This window comes from Pseudorasbora parva, chromosome 3, assembly GCF_024679245.1.
Source record: "Pseudorasbora parva isolate DD20220531a chromosome 3, ASM2467924v1, whole genome shotgun sequence".
NCBI lineage: Eukaryota > Metazoa > Chordata > Actinopteri > Cypriniformes > Gobionidae > Pseudorasbora > Pseudorasbora parva.
In genome coordinates, this window is record NC_090174.1 from 33027374 (window position 1) to 33045523 (window position 18150).

Sequence of the window (18150 nt, forward strand, 5' to 3'; positions counted from 1 at the left end):
GCTTCTATGGGCAGAGGAGATGGGAGGGAGGTTAGGCGGGATCTTGGAGACATAGGAGACTTGGAGCTGGGTAGGACTAGTGGAGACACAGGAGACTTGGAGCTGGATGGGACTAGCAGAGACACAGAAGATTTCGAGCTGGGCAGGACCAGCAGGAATGGGAGACACAGGGAAATATCCTCTTCCATTTTCTCATAATAGTTAATAGAAGCCAGCTGCAGGTCATCCTCAGTGATGGGAGTGTGGGCAAGGCTCCACTCAATGTCCTCAAACTCAGAAAATCCGGAAGTAGATCAACACAGCAAAGTGGAGTCAGAGGAACCGTAGAGACAGAAGAGAACCAGCGAAAGTGGGATACAGGAACTGGCTGTTATGGGCAGGGGAGAGGAGATGGAGGCTAGGCAGGATCGTTGGAGACACAGAGGATTTGTAGATGGAGGGGACCAGCAGAGACCCAGGACACTTGGAGCTGTGCAAGAACAGTAGGGTAATATTAACAGTAAAATATCTTCTTCCATTTCCTCATAATAGTTAACAAAAGCCAGCTACAGCTCAACCTCATTGACAGGAGTGTGGGCATGGCTCCACTACATGCCCTCGAACTCCAAGAGGACACTCACAATGATGGATGGTGTATTCGGCTTGCACACCTGGTAAGAAAATCCGTTGAGCTAGGGCTCCAGGGTGATGGCATATACTCCGTGTAGTATGTTGGAGGTGGGTGCTGGGCTCTGGGTCCAGAGTGTAGACACTCAGAGCAGGGGCAGATGATCAACAGAGGTCTGTTATTCGCAAGCACCCATTCCATAAAGGGGGCGAAATCTCCCAGAGGATGGACAGGTGTTTACTGAGGCTGGTAATGTAGAACACACTAAGCGAGTGATCTGGATATTGTGTGAGGCTTGCCAGAACTAAGAAGTCTTCGATGAATCAAAAATACTTATTTATTTAAAACGACAGAAAACACTAGGAGACAGAAAATATAACAAAACAAAAAACATTAACATAAACATTGCACAACTTGGAAAAGACCAAAGGCTAAAATACACATAGGAGCAATCAACAGAAAACAGAACAGGTGTTGAACGAATTAACAACTTTGGGAACAAAGGCAAACGGACACAGAGAAACACAATGAATTGACAGAACTAAACAAATGTAACAGAAATACCTTCTGAGGAGACTATTATTCCCTAATGGACCCTCAGAATCAGAGGTTTTAGAAAAATGCAGGTCTGGTGGGGGAGCAATTTTGAAGATATTTTAGGGATTGTGGGAGCTTTTTGTCTATTTTCATAATCTCAGTGAGACAATACTCACACTTTCATATAAACAAAAGGACTGTGAGAAAATAAACTTCTGTCCACATTACATTACCAATTTAACACTTTATAGACATTAAGATCATATTGGTGTAGGGTTGTGGTTAGAAGGGTCAGGGTTTTGAATTTTAAAAATTCCAAAAGTGTCTGTGAGAGTTTAGGACAGGATTCATCATTCATGATGGACAAATGACTTTCAGTTAACTCAAGTCATATAAAATGACAGCTTCTTTTATAATAAAGAGGGGAACTGTTATAAATAGACAAATAAATCAATATTGACTTTTTATGATAATAGACGATTGCCTCATCTCCGAATTTCTCAGAGCAGAACTTTAAACTAGTGAATGAGACAAAACATTGAATATATTTTTTTGTGTCCCCATTTGCTTAAATACGAAAAGACTTTCAAAAAGAAGGGAAAAAATAGAGTGAGATTCATAACAGCACTGAAAAGAGAAAAATATGTTATTTTTACCATCACTCCCATAGACGCTGTATTAAACACCCTCACAGCAGTGGTAAGTAGCTTTTTAATTCGATTAAAAAGTAATAAAATACAAACTATTAGTGTTATAGATGTACATACAATAAAAAAAAATGAAAATACACAAAAACGTTACAGGTTTTTCGATGTTGATGACCGTCAAAACGTGTCATCACTGTCTGTGAAAAGGGTCCATACCAAATTACCCTACCATTCAAACATTTGAAATTAATTTTAACTTTTATTTAAAAGGGACATTAAATTAATCAAAAGTGAGAGTAAAAAAATATAATGTTACTGTCACATATATGATGGTATTAAGATGTTATATGACGCAGGTAATCCAAGATGAATACTTTAATAATAATAATCATGGAGAATACAAAAGGGAAGAAACTCATACCACTCTATAAACGATGAGAACCAACAAAGGAATGAACAAAACAGGGAGAACTTATAGACAGAGAACTTAACTAGATTCATGTGGAATTAATTAGTAACCTAGGTGACAAACAAGAGGCGCTTTTTCATTGTTGAGCCAAACCGTTCTCTTTGCTTAACCATTCCATTCCACATTCTGTGCCGATCAGGGACAGCCAGTACGGAATATGGTTTCTTTTTTCCACTGTGGGGCTGATAACGGTCTACTGATGATAAATGAAATCCTCGCGTTATGGAGGATGATCATATATTTAGTTTCATTTTATTATTTATTTGTGTTTAAGTCACGTACATAGCATACTTAGCCAGCTACAGAGAAACTGGTAGCGAGACAACAGACAAGTGAAAAATCCTGAGTTGTGACATCACTGCACGCATTCGACCAGCACGGTTAGCCAACGGTGCTGAGAATTCCAGGCAGAGAGAATGGTCTGTAATCGTGCCGTGCCAAACCATGCAGGCTCAAGAAGAAACATAACTAGAACCTTTCGGCCCGAAGGTGGAAAAGCGGCTAAGAAGAACTTAGTAACTAGAAATGAGAACGGAACCGAAAGGAAACATATGAACACAAACACAATACACATAACAGTCTCCAGCAAAACCTGGGTAACAATGGACCAAGTTGTAGGCGGAGGGATGAGGGAGCCCAGTGGAGCCTCAGTGATGGTGGACCACAGTGAAGCTGAGGGAGCATAGAGCCGAGGCAGAGCCAAGGTCGAGCAAATGAGTCAGTTTCCCAGACGTAGCCGGAAGAAGTCAACGGCGCGGGCCGAGCCAAGGAGCTGCAAAACACCAGCAAGGCAGGTGAGTCTTAGGAATCTGGCGGAGCCAGCAGTGATAGGCAGAACTGCTTGCGGGCAGAACTGGGGTGGGCAGAACATTGGTACCGGGTCGTCCATTATGTAGTGTGTGGTGGAATGAGGAGGACTGTTCCCAAGGGACAAGCATGGAAGCTTTCTCCTCTGTGATACTGATAAGCCAGCCCTTCTCTACTGGCTCTATGGCAGACTGTCTTACCGGCACCATGGACCTGGCTATTGACTCCAGCCTAGGGACAGAAGCGGTGACCAGTTTAGTCTCCAGGGTGGACACTGTGGCTGGCTCTGGCTCTGGCTCTGTCTCCGGGGATGGAGGGGGCTCACACTTATGGTCTGCGGCGGGCGCTGGCTCAAGCTCTGTTTCCATAGCAGGCATGGAAGTCATCTCCTACGTTCAGAGAGGATCTGCACAGCCACAAGGTGAGAGAGGACCCGTACACCCACAAGGCGTAATCGATGAATTCGATGAAAGGACGTGATCCTCCCCCAGCAGCAACATTTGGCAGAGGATATCATCCATCCTGCTAAAGAACCGCCGTTTCAAAATTTCATTATTCCACCGCATCTCTAGAGACAGGCCGTTTCGTGAAAAGCAGTCCATAAAATATTCACTTGAGGCTTGGTTCTTCTGTCATGTATATGGTGGTATAACTATATAAACGAGAACTGAACTGAACACAAACACAATAAAACATAACATAATACTGACATTTACAAAAGATTTATATTAAATAAATGCTGCTTTGGTAAGCATAAGAGATTTTAAAAAGTCTGAAAAAAATCTTACAGCCCCCAAACTTTTAAATGGTATTCCATTTGGTGCACAATAATGACCTAATAGTTAGCTAGTATTATTATTGTTATTTAATCCATTATATATGCAAAGTTCACAAAATCTTTGTTTTGAGCAATGTAATTTAAGATCAAATAATTAAAAAATGAACATTGTATTAAATAAACTACTTGTGTTTTTTCCCAAGACCAACTAAATAATGTAATTTGTTTGTAAACCAAATAGTAAATAAACGATTACATTGAAAAGTAGAAACTGTCCTCTTTTTAGAACCAGATTCCAACAAAATCCTATGAGTCAGAGAATATGTGGCAGATATAATGTTTTCTGTTTAAAAAGCCATACCACATCCTTATAAACTCTCATGCACCTCGAACCACAGATGCTCTCAGTAAAAGTCTTTGAGCTTGATGTGCATGGACTTCTTTGGACTTCCATAAATGTAGCTTTCACTCAGCAGTGACTCAGCTTCCGTCTTTATTTTTACCCCATTTATTTATTTTTGGACTCGAGTCATTCAAAAGCATATGGGCATCCAGCAGACAACATTGGAGAGCACCAGAAGGCAAGAGGGAGAGAAAGACAACTCACACTAAACCTGATGAGAGCAGTAAAATAACAACAGCTTTCATCACAATATTGATGCAAAACCCAGACAAACATGTCAAGCTAAATATACCCACACGCACTTATAGATACACTATCTAAGTATATCAGCATTCTTTACTTGAAATAACAAGCCGGCAGACCATCCCTTGAGGACAGGGGGTTTCTCGTATTAAACACACACACAAACTTTTTTAATGTGTGTTTACGTGGACAAAGAGAATATATATGTGCAGTGTGTGTGTTTAAAAAAAGAGAAAATGTTTGTGTGTGTATGCAGTACAGATATTGCTGCGTAGACTTTATGGCACCATGCCTTACCACATCCAATCTGATACAGCTCTGACCGAGAGCTCTGCCAACCAGACAATATGCAGAAACCATTAAGAAGAGCGAGAGAAAAATACAGGGAGAAAGAGAGAGGGGGTTATATTGCATTTCCACTCACAAACTCACGTGCCGGTGCCAGATTCGACCATTAAGTTTGTACATTAAAGGGACATTTCACTCAAAAATATAAATTCTGTACCAATGTATTCACACTTAGGCTATGTCATTCCAACCCTGTATGACTTGCTTTCTTCAGTGGAACACAAAAAGAGACGTTAGGCAGAATGACCAGAATGAGCCCAAGTCACCAATCACTTTCGTTATACTGAAAAAAAAAGATGCAATGAAAGTAAAGCTTAAATGGAGACTGTCACAAAAATATATATATTTTAAAGTGTCCTTTTGTGTTTTTACTCAAAGTCATATAGGTTTGGAACCGCAAGGACTTTAACATATTCAAGTAGGCTAGTAGCCTAATTCAAGCTAAAATGTTTTTTTTTTTTTTTTTTTTTTTTTTTGGAGAACTATGAGAATTAATTATTAAAAAGTGGGAAAAATGTAACAATAAGAGCTCGTGAGCAGTCATATCATCAAACTGATCCGAAAAATAACCGTTACAAATGTGTTTGGATTGTCTTACCGACTCTGAAGCCAGGCCCGGTCAGTGTGTCCGCCGACTGCCCGTTTTCACCGATAAGCGTCGTATTGTTGCCCTGTTCGCAGGTGTCCTGACACTGGCCCTTCAGGCATGTCCGTTTGCAGATAAGAGGCGCGATGACCACTTTGAAGCGCTCGCGAGTGGACGCGCGCTCGGCGCACACAGCCAGCCGCTGGAGCGTGAGCCAGATGAGGAGCAGATGGGAGAGAATCAGCGAGGGCATGCTGGCATCCCTCAATGCCAACACAGGGCATTCACGCTACCACCCACAGAATATCCAAGTAAAGCCTGAGCGGACCAGGCAGTCCCTCCGGGCACGACAGTAGAAAACGTTTTGCTGGAGCCCAGTTTGGAAAATGTATGCAAGCACGCGCTCTTTTCACAGGCAGCGCTGGCTATGAAAGTTCTCGCGCAGAAAGTTTTCCTGATGCCTTCCTGTCCCGTTTAAAGTAGAATACTTGAAAAATTACATCCGGTTCGATGGATAAAAAATACAGATTATCCGCGTCGAGGCCATTTGGGACATGTTTAAAAGCTTTGTTACAATTCTTACATGTTTTAAATGACACCCTGGCAGTGGAATAAGGTGAAAAACTCCTCATTCCTTAAAGCCTAGTCCTCCTTACTTTCAGTCGCTCCGTGGATGGCGTGTGTGTGCGTATCTCGGTTTGGGAAAGTTTAGGAGGAGGAGAGGCAACGCAAGAGCCAATCCACGGGCAGCCGACCTGGCGCAGGGCCAGAGCAGTACAAGAGCGGGACTCAAGGTGGTTTTGTTGTCGGTGCCTTTCTTCGACGCCCTTATTTCGCAATCTTCAGGCGCTCGATGAAGGTGCTGCGCGTGATGTTTAAAACGAGTGGCAAAGCCGCTGCAGTGCCCTAGGCCCAACCAACTTTTGCATGTGCCGACTTATGTCTGTTTACTACCTGAGCGGAGCAATAACGCAATTTACAACACTATAGTATAGGCAATGTCCAAATCGTACCTTGCAGGACCCAAATGATCCATTCTCTGTTTTTTTATTTTTTATTATTTAGCTAGTATTATTGTATGCAACCAAATAATCGGCATTGTTTGGAGTAGTAAGCCTATGTGAATGATATATATATATATAATGTGAATGATATATATAATCATTCACCTAAAAGATTATTAGGAACACCATACCAATACTGTGTTTGACCCTATTTCACCTTCAGAACTGCCTTTCTACATGGCATTGATTCAACAAGGTGCTGGAAGCATTCTTCAGAGATGTTAACCCATATTGATTGGATAGCATCTTGCAGTTGATGGAGATTTGTGGGATCCACATCCAGGGCACTAAGCTTCCGTTACATTACATCCCAAAGATGCTCTATTGGGTTGAGATCTGGTAACTGTATGGGCCATTTAAGTACAGTGAACTCATTGTCAAGTTCAAAAAAAAAAAAAAAATTCAAGCTTTGTGAAATGGTGCAAACAGAGGATGGGTACATGGTGTTCATAAAGGGATGGACATGGTCAGAAACAATGCTCAGGTAGGCCGTGGCATTTAAACGATGCCCAATTGGGACTATGGGGCCTAAAGTGTGCCAAGAAAACATCCCCCCACACCATTACACCACCACCATCACCAGCCTGCACAGTGGTAAAAAGGCATGATGGATCCATGTTCTCATTCTATTTAAACCAAATTCTGACTCTATCTGAATGTCTCAACAGAAATCGAGACTTATCAGACCAGGCAACATTTTCCATTTTAGTGAGCTCCTGAAAATTGTAGCCTCTTTTTCCTATTTGTAGTGGAGATGAGTGGTACCCGGTGGGGTCTTCTGCTGTTGTAGCTCATCCGCCTCAAGGTTGTGCGTGTTGTGGCTTCACAAATGCTTTGCTGCATACCTCGGTTGTAATGAGTGGTTATTTCAGTCAAAGTTGCTCTTCTATCAGCTTGAATCAGTCGGCCCATTCTCCTCTGACCTCTAGCATCAACAAGGCATTTTCGCCCACAAGACTGCCGCATATTGAATAATTTTCCCTTTTCACACCACTCTTTGCAAACCCTAGAAATGGTTGTGCGTGAAAATCCCAGTAACTGAGCAGATTATGAAATACTCAGACTAGGGATGTTAACCAATGACTGTTTGACCGATGGTTGACCGTATCAACGTTAACCGATCAAAGTTGTCGTTAAAAAAAAGTGATCTCTAAATGAGGCTATTATAGACAGTGGACTAAACGCTACTAGTTAGCAATGTCATTCCAAAATCTTTTTGTGTGAAGTGAACAAATCCTTTAACAGTAATTTTTTCATAACTCTACTGTTTGTACTTAATAAACCAATAAAAACATTTGGCGCAAGGTCACAGCCTTGTAAGTTACCCAAACCATTTCGAAACTAAGGAGCCATTTGTCCTCCGATTAAAAACAAGCTCTTTGGCGCCGCGTTTGCTGGACTCATGTTTCGCGCCGTAGAGGATTTTAAAAAAAGTGACGTGAGTGAAAGCGAGGCAGCGGCGCCGGGACAGTGTGTGTGTGAGAGAGAGCGGCAGGCAGAGCGGCAGAGAGATCATAGAGAGATGCGACAGAGTTGCGAAATTTCAGGCCAAGCGCGGCTCGCGGCTGTTATTTCAAATAGCGCAACATATTTTAAACTAATCGGTTAACCGGTTTCAACCGGCTAATGAGGCTCGGTGGTCAAATTTTTTTTGAGTTTTCGCCATCCTTAACTCAAACCATGCCACGCTCAAAATTGCTTAAATCGCCTTTCTTTCCCATTCTGACATTCAGTTTGGAGTTCAGGAGATTGTCTTGACCAGGACCACACCCCTAAATGCATTGAAGCAACTGCCATGTGATTGGTTGATTAGATAATTGCATTAACGAGAAATTGAACTGGTGTTCCTAATAATCCTTTAGGTAAGTGTGTGTATATTTTTCCAGGTCAATGTACCATTGTGTAAATGACTTATAATATATAACAAATATAATTTCTGTGTTTGTCCATTTTCACCCCAACCTGGGTTGTTTTTAACACAGCATTTTTTAGAGTGTGTGTGTGTATATGTATAGTATATATAATAATATATTTGGTGGTATTTGACACCAATTGCATAAACCCTAAGGAAACTAATGATTCCCCTAAGGATTTTGCAGAAATTATGCAGCTCAAACTGATCACCATGTATTTATTTTATAAAGGGGCAAACATTAAGCATTTGTTTCCTAAAGTTTATTTTCCAGGCAAACTGTCAAAATAAAGAGAAGGATAGTCACACAAATGTGTTCCTGTGGCCAGATAAAAATAGATACTAAAGATAACAATATAATAGTTTTGAAATGTGACCCCCAACAAAGAAAACCACAGAGAATGTGATTTTATTGAGGATGTGTGTAAACAAGAAGGGAGAGTGAGAATTAAAGACAGTAAGATAAGCCAGTGGGACAAAAAAGTAGGATGATGGAGAGGCGAAGTTAGAGAAAATGAGTTGAGTCACTTCCTTAAAGAAAAGTGAGAATGTTTGCTTTCAGTCACTGAGGAAATGACTGCATGAGAGCTCTCTCTCTCTCTCTCTCTCTCTCTCTCTCTCTCTCTCTCTCTCTCTCTCTCTCTCTCTCTCTCTCTCTCTCTCTCTCTCTCTCTCTCTCTCTCTCTCTCTCTCTCTCTCTCTCTCTCTCTCTCTCTCTCTCACACACACACACACACACACGGAGAGAGTTCACAGGCAGATCTTACATTTTTGGCTACACAAAGGCATGCAGCACCAAAACCCACAACAGACATGCAGTTGCTCAAACCCACATAGGAATGCTTATGCTAAAATACACACATAAAGCTATAGCATGATCAGAAAAAACAAGCTGTTGCACTCCATGTCAGTCTCCATTTTTCTGACACACAAACAAATTATTTTAAAAAGCAACACTCCTTATAAAGTCTCTCAATATTATACTGCTATATCATTTTATTTCAGTCTTGATTAGGGTGTTTCACACTTTTGCAGGGGTCTGAAGATGGATTTTTGGTCTGTATGTGAACAATCCAAACAATGTCAGACCCCTTTAAAGTAAACCAAACCAAGACCATTTTGGGAGGTGGTCTGAGAACAGTTTACTAAAATGTCTATTGCGAGCAAAGAGCTCCAGGGCATTTTTTAATATTCTAAATGAATGCAGTCACTGACAGCCTACTATTCTAAAATTGAAAACAATTTGCTAAAAAAAAAAAAATAGCAAAAACAATATTACATCAATAGATAATAAATGGTACAAAAATATTTTCAAATAATCAATAATAATAATTTCTATGCCAATCATTCAGGGAAAACCATTAAAAACATGATTTATACATGTGGATGTGTGTAATATGGATGAAATATTGCAACAAATATTTTTGTGACAAAGTGTTTTTATATTATATTCCATGTTCAAAGTTAGGCTCAATCAAAAGCATTTGTACCAAAGTTGTTTAGCAAAATAATAATAATAATAATAATAATAATAATAATAATAATAATAATAATAATAATAATAATAATAATAATGAATACAAATATTATTTTAAAATAAAAATCTTGGTTACAGTAAGGTGCAAGTGAATGGGATCAAATATTGGAGGATAAAACTATTCACCTGGGCCCTCATTTATCAACAGTGCGTAGAAAAGGTTCTATATTTCGTCGTACGACTGAAATTTAGAATGTGTGTAAGTACACGAAAATCCGTATTTATCAAACGTGCGTACACAGTTCTTACGCACATGAGTAAGCAATCATTGTTGATAAATACCACATGTGCGTAAGTACCATGCTCGTTCACATTCATGGTCATTAGCATTCGGAAACGCCTCCAATTAACCATATATGGTGACAACACTTCCCTTTAAAAATTACGTGATTGTGTTTTTTCCTCACTGCAATAATGGCAAAGAGAGCAAAGAAGAGGAACTTCACAAACACAGAATTAGAGATACTTGTAAATGAAGTTGAATCCAACCAACAGATATTGTTTAGTTCATTCACTGCAGGAGGAATGACAAATAAAAGAAAAAATGCTGCATGGGAGAATGTCACCAATGCAGTTAATTCCGTTGGGTCTGAGGAGAGAACTGTCCCAGAAATAAAAAAAAATGGTTTGATATTAAAGTATTGGCTAAAAAACGTGTCACAGCACACAGACGAGAAATGTCCGCAACTGGAGGAGGACAGACAACAACGGAACTTTCCCCATTGGACAACCGCATAGCCTGCATCATCGGAGACACGGCTCTGTCCGGGATTACTAAGGACGGTGACACTGATGCTCTTGCGACAGAACAAACCGGGCCATCTAACACCCAAAGTGAAGGTAAAATAAACCAACTGGAATAGGATATTGTGTTTGCATACATTTTATTTCAATTTGTAAACTTTTAATGAAATCATTCATAGGATAAACTCAATTAAATTAATGTGAACATTTGTTTCCTTAATAGCGACACCCGTTGTGCCTGAGGAGCTTGAGGAGCCGGGCCCATCCATTGCCCCTTCCATGCGCCGTGCGCCAAGAGTGCTGAGTGAGGCGGTGCTACAAAATCAAGAGGAAACAACAAAATCCATTAATGACCTAAAGGATCAACTGAGCAACATAACGAATGTATTGATTCAAATCAACGAGTCTCTGAAACAGATTGCCTCTTGCGCAAATACAATTGCTAATAAACCATAAACCGCTGACTAATGTGATTTCAGTTATTTGTTTCCACGAAGCTGCAAAACACAAAATGAAATCGCTGTAATGTTTCTGCACTTGACCAATGGCCAGACTTACCTAAAATGTCTGTATGATCCTCTGTCTTGTCTGAATGCCAGCGGCATTAGGAGGTGGCAGGGGCACTGCATCGGGCATAGGGCCGTCTGGTCTTGGGGGTTCCTGCAGAGGGATGCCCTGTCTGATGGCCAAGTTGTGTAGCACACTGCAAGCCATGATGATTTTGCATGCTTTTTCTGGCTGATACTGCAGTGTCCCTCCCGTGCTTGACAGACACAGCCATCGTCCTTTCAGCAGGCCTATTGCGCGCTCAACTGTGCTCCTTGAGCGCGCATGGGCACGGTTGTACGTCTGTTCCTGCTCGGTCCTCGGGTTGGTTAGGGGGGTCATTAGCCATGGCTTTAGCGGGTAACCTTGATCACCTAATGATGAAATAGTTTTAAGTAATTGTACATAGCCCTACAATAGCATTTTAAACATGTTGTAGCCTTAAATTCACCAATGAGCCAGCCATCCTCAACAGCGCCTTCTTGGAGACGCACACCCACAGAGCTATTCTGCAGAACGAACGAGTCGTGTGTTCCCCCAGGCCACCGCGCAACGACGTTTAATAACAAAAAATTTGCATCACAAATTATTTGCACGTTAACAGAATGAAACCCTTTTCTATTTACATAATTAAATTCGTTGGTTGATGGTGCTTTTATGGCGATGTGGGTGCAGTCTATAGCTCCAATTATGTTTGGGAATCTAGCAATGGCATGAAAGTCCCGTTTTATTGCGGCTTGTTGAGGATTTCGATAAGGGAACTGGATGTAGGTTGGGGCCAAGGAAATAATTGCATCCAACACTGCCGGCATGATCCTACTCACTGATGGCTGGGATATACCACATATGTCTCCAACCTCACGCTGAAATGTGCCAGTAGCTAAAAATCCAAGGGTGGACAGGAGTTGGATGTGCACGGGAATGGCTTTCGTGCGATTTGTTTCTCTCTCCAACACTGGTCCTAAATCACGACACAAATCCAGCAGTACATTTTTGGGAAAGCGGTACCTACTTAGAAGCCACTCTGTGCTCTCGCCAAGCAGATCAGCGCGATCTTGGAAAACGCGCTCTCTGCGGAGCGCATTGTTTGCCAAGTCTTCCAATAACGCAAGATAAGCCATTGCACTGAGACAAATATATTTCACATCTGTCTTTTAAAGGGTTTGACACCAATTAAGCATTGTGTTTAAAACTAGACAAATTATAAATTGAGTGTTTTAAAGGAAACTCAGGACATATGTGGATTGCTTAATGCTTACTGTGACACTCTTAAATGCTTTTTATGTGTAGTGTCGCTATTCTACCACTAGATTATCTGCGTAAGCATGCTCAGAGGTGTGCTTATATTTACACACATTTCTACGTATAAGTACAAGTTGGTAAATCCCACACTTTGCGTGAAACTGTTCTTACGCACTCACTACGCACAGAACTGTGCGTACGCACCCTTGATAAATGAGGGCCCTGGACTAGATCTAGGAAGCAACAGTATGAACACAATGAGGTCTTAGACCCCATTTGGTTCTTTTAAAGAGAACTCAAGCATTTTTCACTCAATCTTTAGTCTCACTGTAGATAACATGGTTAAATGTATGTGTCTTTTGATAAAAAAATAAATAAAAACTTTGGTGGAAAAAAACAATATGCACATACACTCACCTAAAGGACTATTAGGAACACCATACTAATACTGTGTTAGACCCCCTTTTGCTTTCAGAAATGTCTTAAATTTATGTGGCATTGATTCAACAAGGTTCTGGAAGCATTCTTTAGAGATGTTGGCCCATATTGATTGGATAGCATCTTGCAGTTGATGGAGATTTGTGGGATGCAAATCCAGTGCATGAATCTCCCGTTCAACCACACCCCAAAGATGCTCTATTGGGTTGAGATCTGGTGACTGTGGGGGCCATTTTTCTACCTGAGCATGGTCAGAAACAATGCTCAGGTAGGCCGTGACATTTAAACGATGCCCAATTGGCACTAAGGGGCCTTAAGTGTGCCAAGAAAACATCCCCCACACCATTACACCACCACCAGCCTGCACAGTGGTAACAAGGCATGATGGATCCATGTTCTCATTCTGTTTACGCCAAATTCTGACTCTATCATCTGAATGTCTCAACAGAAATCGAGACTCATCAGACCAGGCAACATTTTTCCAGTCTTCAACTGTCCAATTTTGATGAGCTTGTGCAAATTGTATCTTTTTTTTTCTATTTGTAGTGGAGATGAGTGGTACCCAGTGGGGTCTTCTGCTGTTGTAGCTCATCCGCCTCAAGGTTGTGCGTGTTGTGGCTTCACAAATGCTTTGCTGCATACCTCGGTTGTAACGAGTGGTTATTTCAGTCAAAGTTGCTCTTCTATCAGCTTGAATCAGTCACCCCATTCTCCTCTGACCTCTAGCATCAACAAGGCATTTTCGCCCACAGGACTGCCGCATACTGGATGTTTTTCCCTTTTCACACCATTCTTTGTAAACCCTAGAAATGGTTGTGCATAAAAATCCCAGTAACTGAGCATATTGTGAAAAACTCAGACTGGCCCTTCTGGCACCAACAACCATGCCACGCTCAAAATTGCTTAAATCGCCTTTCTTTCCCATTCTGACATTCAGTTTGGAGTTTAGGAGATTCTCTTGTCCAGGACCACACCCCTTAATGCATTGAAGCAACTGCCATTTAATTGGTTGATTAGATAATTAAATTAAATGAGAAATTGAACAGGTGTTCCTAATAATCATTTAGGTAAGTGTATATTCACACATGAATTCTAAATCAACACAATTCACTATTAGGCCCTCATCAGCTGACTTGTTCCCACACAGCTTTTAAGATGACTTAAATAGCAGCCAAAGACGACCGCAACACCACATGCATGACCAGTTCTGTAAATGAAAAACAAATCTTCTGCATATCCGAATAAGCACTAACAGTCTGATGACAGAGCACTGGGGCGGGTGTTCAAGCCAACAAACGCTACCCTCAGTGTGACATTAAAACCTGCTTACCGCAGCATGGAGAGCCTGGACTATGTGGTCTGTAGGCAGGGTGTGGGCTCAAAGAGCAGAATGGTCTTGACTTACGTCACAGAGACTATAATCACGCCTGAGCGGATACATGAGTCACTTCAGAATCAAGAAGGGAGGAGAGCACTGGCCAAACATCAACTAAATGTGGGTCAGACTTTGGCTGATGTCTCATCGTCTGGGGCAAAAGAGCACAGTGGCATTACAATGGAAGTCTTTGGAGTTTGAACTGACTGATGGGTACTGCTAGGTAAAAAAAGAGAAATCAGGGAAATCAGTGCTGACAGTATCTATCGTTAAAGCTGATTCTATAAAAGGTACAATTCTAGACCATTTTAAATACTTTTTCAGTTACAAACTGAACTGGCTGGTGCCCAAAAACATCCACATATGTGGGATTACATACTATTCAAAATTTGGGGGTCTGTAATGTTTTTTTTTTTTCCTTCCCCTAAATGAATTAATACTTTTATTTAGCAAGGATGCAATAAATTGACCAAAATGTGACAATAACATTACAGAAATTTCTATTTCAAATAAACTCTGTTCTTCTGAACTTTCAGCGTTTAAAAAAATTATAACTGATAACTGAGGATGCCCTGTTGAAAATTGTGTTTTAATTTTTCCAAGAGATTGTTAAAATTCAAAATACATGCAGTTAGTTTCCTCTGTTGTTCTTGTGAGTCAGTTTCACTCCAGCGTAACCAGAGTCAACACACAGAAAAGAAAGGCTATTCACACAACTAAAACAAAAACTATAAAAATCAAGAACACATACAGAGAAAAAAGATGTCTAATTTCATCCTGAACTCCCTCACAAATAGCCCCACCTGTAACACTGTCCTGTTTATTTGCCCAAGTTCATGAGCCCCCCCAACACACACACACACAAATTTAGTCCCATAAATCATAGAACCATGCATGAAAATCCAGGTTCAGAAACTGATCCATTTGAAAGTTTTAATTGTCAATATTTATAATACTGTTTGTACATCATTCTGAATATGAGTGAACTTGAAGGTTATAGATATTAAGGAGATTATGACTGTGCCCTTTTTTATAAAAGAGTATAATGACTGGAAATACATACTAAAGGATATGCAAGTAGAGTTTAGTTATAGCCAAAGAATTCTCAGCAGATTTGAATGTTTTCTTATCAAAATTGGCCTGTATTTAGATATCTTACAATAAAGTATAATGTTGGAGCATGAAAGTTTACATTGATCATACCATATATTGAAACTTAAACATTACGCACAGCTACTTTGAATCTTCCCCTCCATTTTGCTAAAAATGTTGCTGCCCCTCAATTTGTATTACAGAATTACATATTAAATGTTGCAGACCAGCCAAAAATACTGGTTTAATACTACCCAAAAAAAGTCGGAATGTTTGATCATTACATGATATCAAACATTCGGTTCCGCATATTCACCAAGCATCAAGCTGTGTGTTCTTACACTGAAGTTTTTTGTGGTGTTAACCACAATCATTTTTGTTAAACCAACGACAGATGGACCACAATTTTCAAACATCTGCAACAACAGCTCTAAATTCAACATCACATGTGGGCACAGGAACAAATGCAATATTATAACAAAGTGAACAGTTTAAATAGTCCAAAATTATTAAAACCCATGTCATGGATCTTTTTAAGCTCCAGTTTCTGGCTTGAAATTGTAAAGACTAAACCTATATTTCAGTTATATGTACAGAATATACACACTGAATATACAAAATGGCATTTTTTTGAGATATAAAAACAAACCAAAAAATAAAAATGTATTCACAAAAACACAGATTGATGCCATGGCCATGACAGAAATAGTGTCGAGAACAAACCAAAAAAAGCTATTTGGCAGTAACAGTCTTTCCCTCTTAAATCCATTAGAGGGCGCCACTTTTAAAGTTCCCTTGACTTCTGTGTTAGCTGCGGATCTGCATAATACATTTTTACAGATGAGTCAGCTGAATTCTGTTGAATTAACCCTGGCAGTCACATTTCTGATTTTTTGGATCAGCACCCTGTGAGATACTCTTCACCCTGAACATAACATCCTCCAAACGCTCCTAAATCTACCAATAAACTGAACAAACATCCAAGGTAAACTGAATGAATATTCTGCAGCCTGCAAACACCCAACGATAAAAAGGAAAAAAAGTTACCTTCATTAAAAAAACAATACTACAGTTTTGATGCACATCGGAGTGAGCCTGTGCAATAAAACCACAGTTAAGGCTTTAATGTGTTCATCTTAGAACATCTACGCCATGGCTCTTTCTCTGAAGAGGGCCTTCAAATCATTATTACACCACTGCACTGACTACACCTATAACTGTGAGTAACAGATCATACAGTACCCTGCTAGTACCACAGGAGCGTCAACAGCCCAAACACTAAAACACAGAAGGAAAATGCTGCAAGACCTGCAGTGGTTTTGTCCTGGTCTATATGATGATGTGACATCCTCGGATATAATATGTACTAAAAGTAATTGGATATTTGGAAAAAGTCATCAAGTTAAAGTTACATAAACATACTGTCAAATAATGAGCTTGTCAATAAAATGAGAACATTTTGTGATGTAAGCTTGATCATATAGTCGGCACAACATTTTGGTCTTTTTAATGTGAAGTCCCCTCAAGAAAAAAAGCATTTTAAGTTAGAGGTTAAATCACTATAAAAGACCAAAATGTTCAGCTTTTGCGTATCTGTTTGCTTGACTACACACAGTCCACTACAGGCTCGCCTTCATTTCCTTCTTCTTCCCCCCACATCCCGAATCTCATATCCTCATCATCCATGGATCCTCCATCCCCCTCTGCCAAACCTGCCATGCCCATTGCTTCATCCGCTCCAGGCTCCCCCTGATGGGCGCGGAGGTGTTTCCTCAGGCTGGCTGGATCCTTAAAGCCTCGATGGCAGAGTGGGCAGCAACATGGCCGTTCTCCAGTGTGAATGCGCTGGTGGTGCTTCAGGTGTTGTAGGCGACTGAGGCGTTTCCCGCAGACGCTGCACACGTATGGTTTTTCACCGGTGTGGGTGCGGCGGTGCTTCCGCAGGCCGTCGAGATGGCGAAACTGTGTTCCGCAGTCGGAGCAGGAATAGGGTTTCTCACCCGTGTGGATGCGGAGGTGAGTCTTAAGAGCCCCAGATTCACGGAAGCGGCGGCCGCACACGGTGCAAGGGTACGGTTTCTCTCCTGTATGGATCCTCAGGTGCTTTTTCAGGCTAGAGATCAGACGGAAGGTCTTGCCACACTCCAAACACAAGTGAGGACGTTCTCCGGGTGCCTCCCCCATCAACTCCGAGATGGAGCGCCTCATGGGCTCTTCTGGAGATGAGCCGCCCACCCCTGGGCTTCTCCTTGGAGTCATACTTAATCCAGGAACATCCCTCTGGGCCGATCTAAGACCAGAGGGTCCCTGTGTAGGCGAACTACTGGAAGAGGGTCCATTGTGAGGCCTGGAGGGGGGCGGTGGCGTTGATTTGGATGGGTGATGGTGTGAACGGGAGCCTCCTTCCTCCTCAACCACATGGACGTATGCCAGATCACACACGCTCTGAGCTGAGTGCTCGGCTTCTGCGGGTGCCTCTCTTCCCCGCACACACACCTGTCCAGAGGCAGTAACCTGCTCCTCTTTAACAGAGAAGCTAGTGTGTGAGGGAGGGTTCGGGGGTCTGGTGTGTGAGAGTCTTCTGCTGTCATCCACCATGTCACCTGTGACACAGATCACATATTTAAAACACCAGAAGGAAAGGTCTATGAGAATTAGCAGTTGTTAGCAGTTGTGCTTCATAAGATTATTAGACTCTAATTTAGGTATAAAAGGTATTACAGTTATTAAAATTATTAGTCTTCTGTAATTTAAATGTAAAAAAGAGAGAAAATA

The 18150-nt window shown here is 41.1% G+C and overlaps 2 protein-coding genes across 4 annotated transcripts in view; both read right to left on the minus strand.

Annotated features, from left to right (window-relative positions):
- ltbp3 (latent transforming growth factor beta binding protein 3) overlaps nucleotides 1–6106 on the minus strand; it is a 48539-nt gene extending 42433 nt beyond the window's left edge. For all 3 annotated transcript variants that reach the window (XM_067438512.1, XM_067438511.1, XM_067438510.1), the window contains exon 1: nucleotides 5438–6106. In XM_067438512.1, coding sequence (XP_067294613.1) covers nucleotides 5438–5678 — 241 coding nt within the window. In that variant the 5' untranslated portion in view covers nucleotides 5679–6106. The remainder of the gene's footprint in view (nucleotides 1–5437) is intronic.
- Nucleotides 6107–15202: 9096 nt separating this feature from the next.
- si:ch1073-224n8.1 (zinc finger protein 135) overlaps nucleotides 15203–18150 on the minus strand; it is a 5521-nt gene continuing 2573 nt past the window's right edge. Inside the window, exon 2 of the mRNA XM_067438513.1 lies at nucleotides 15203–17978. Within this exon, the coding sequence (XP_067294614.1) occupies nucleotides 16981–17978 (998 nt within the window). The 3' untranslated portion in view covers nucleotides 15203–16980. The remainder of the gene's footprint in view (nucleotides 17979–18150) is intronic.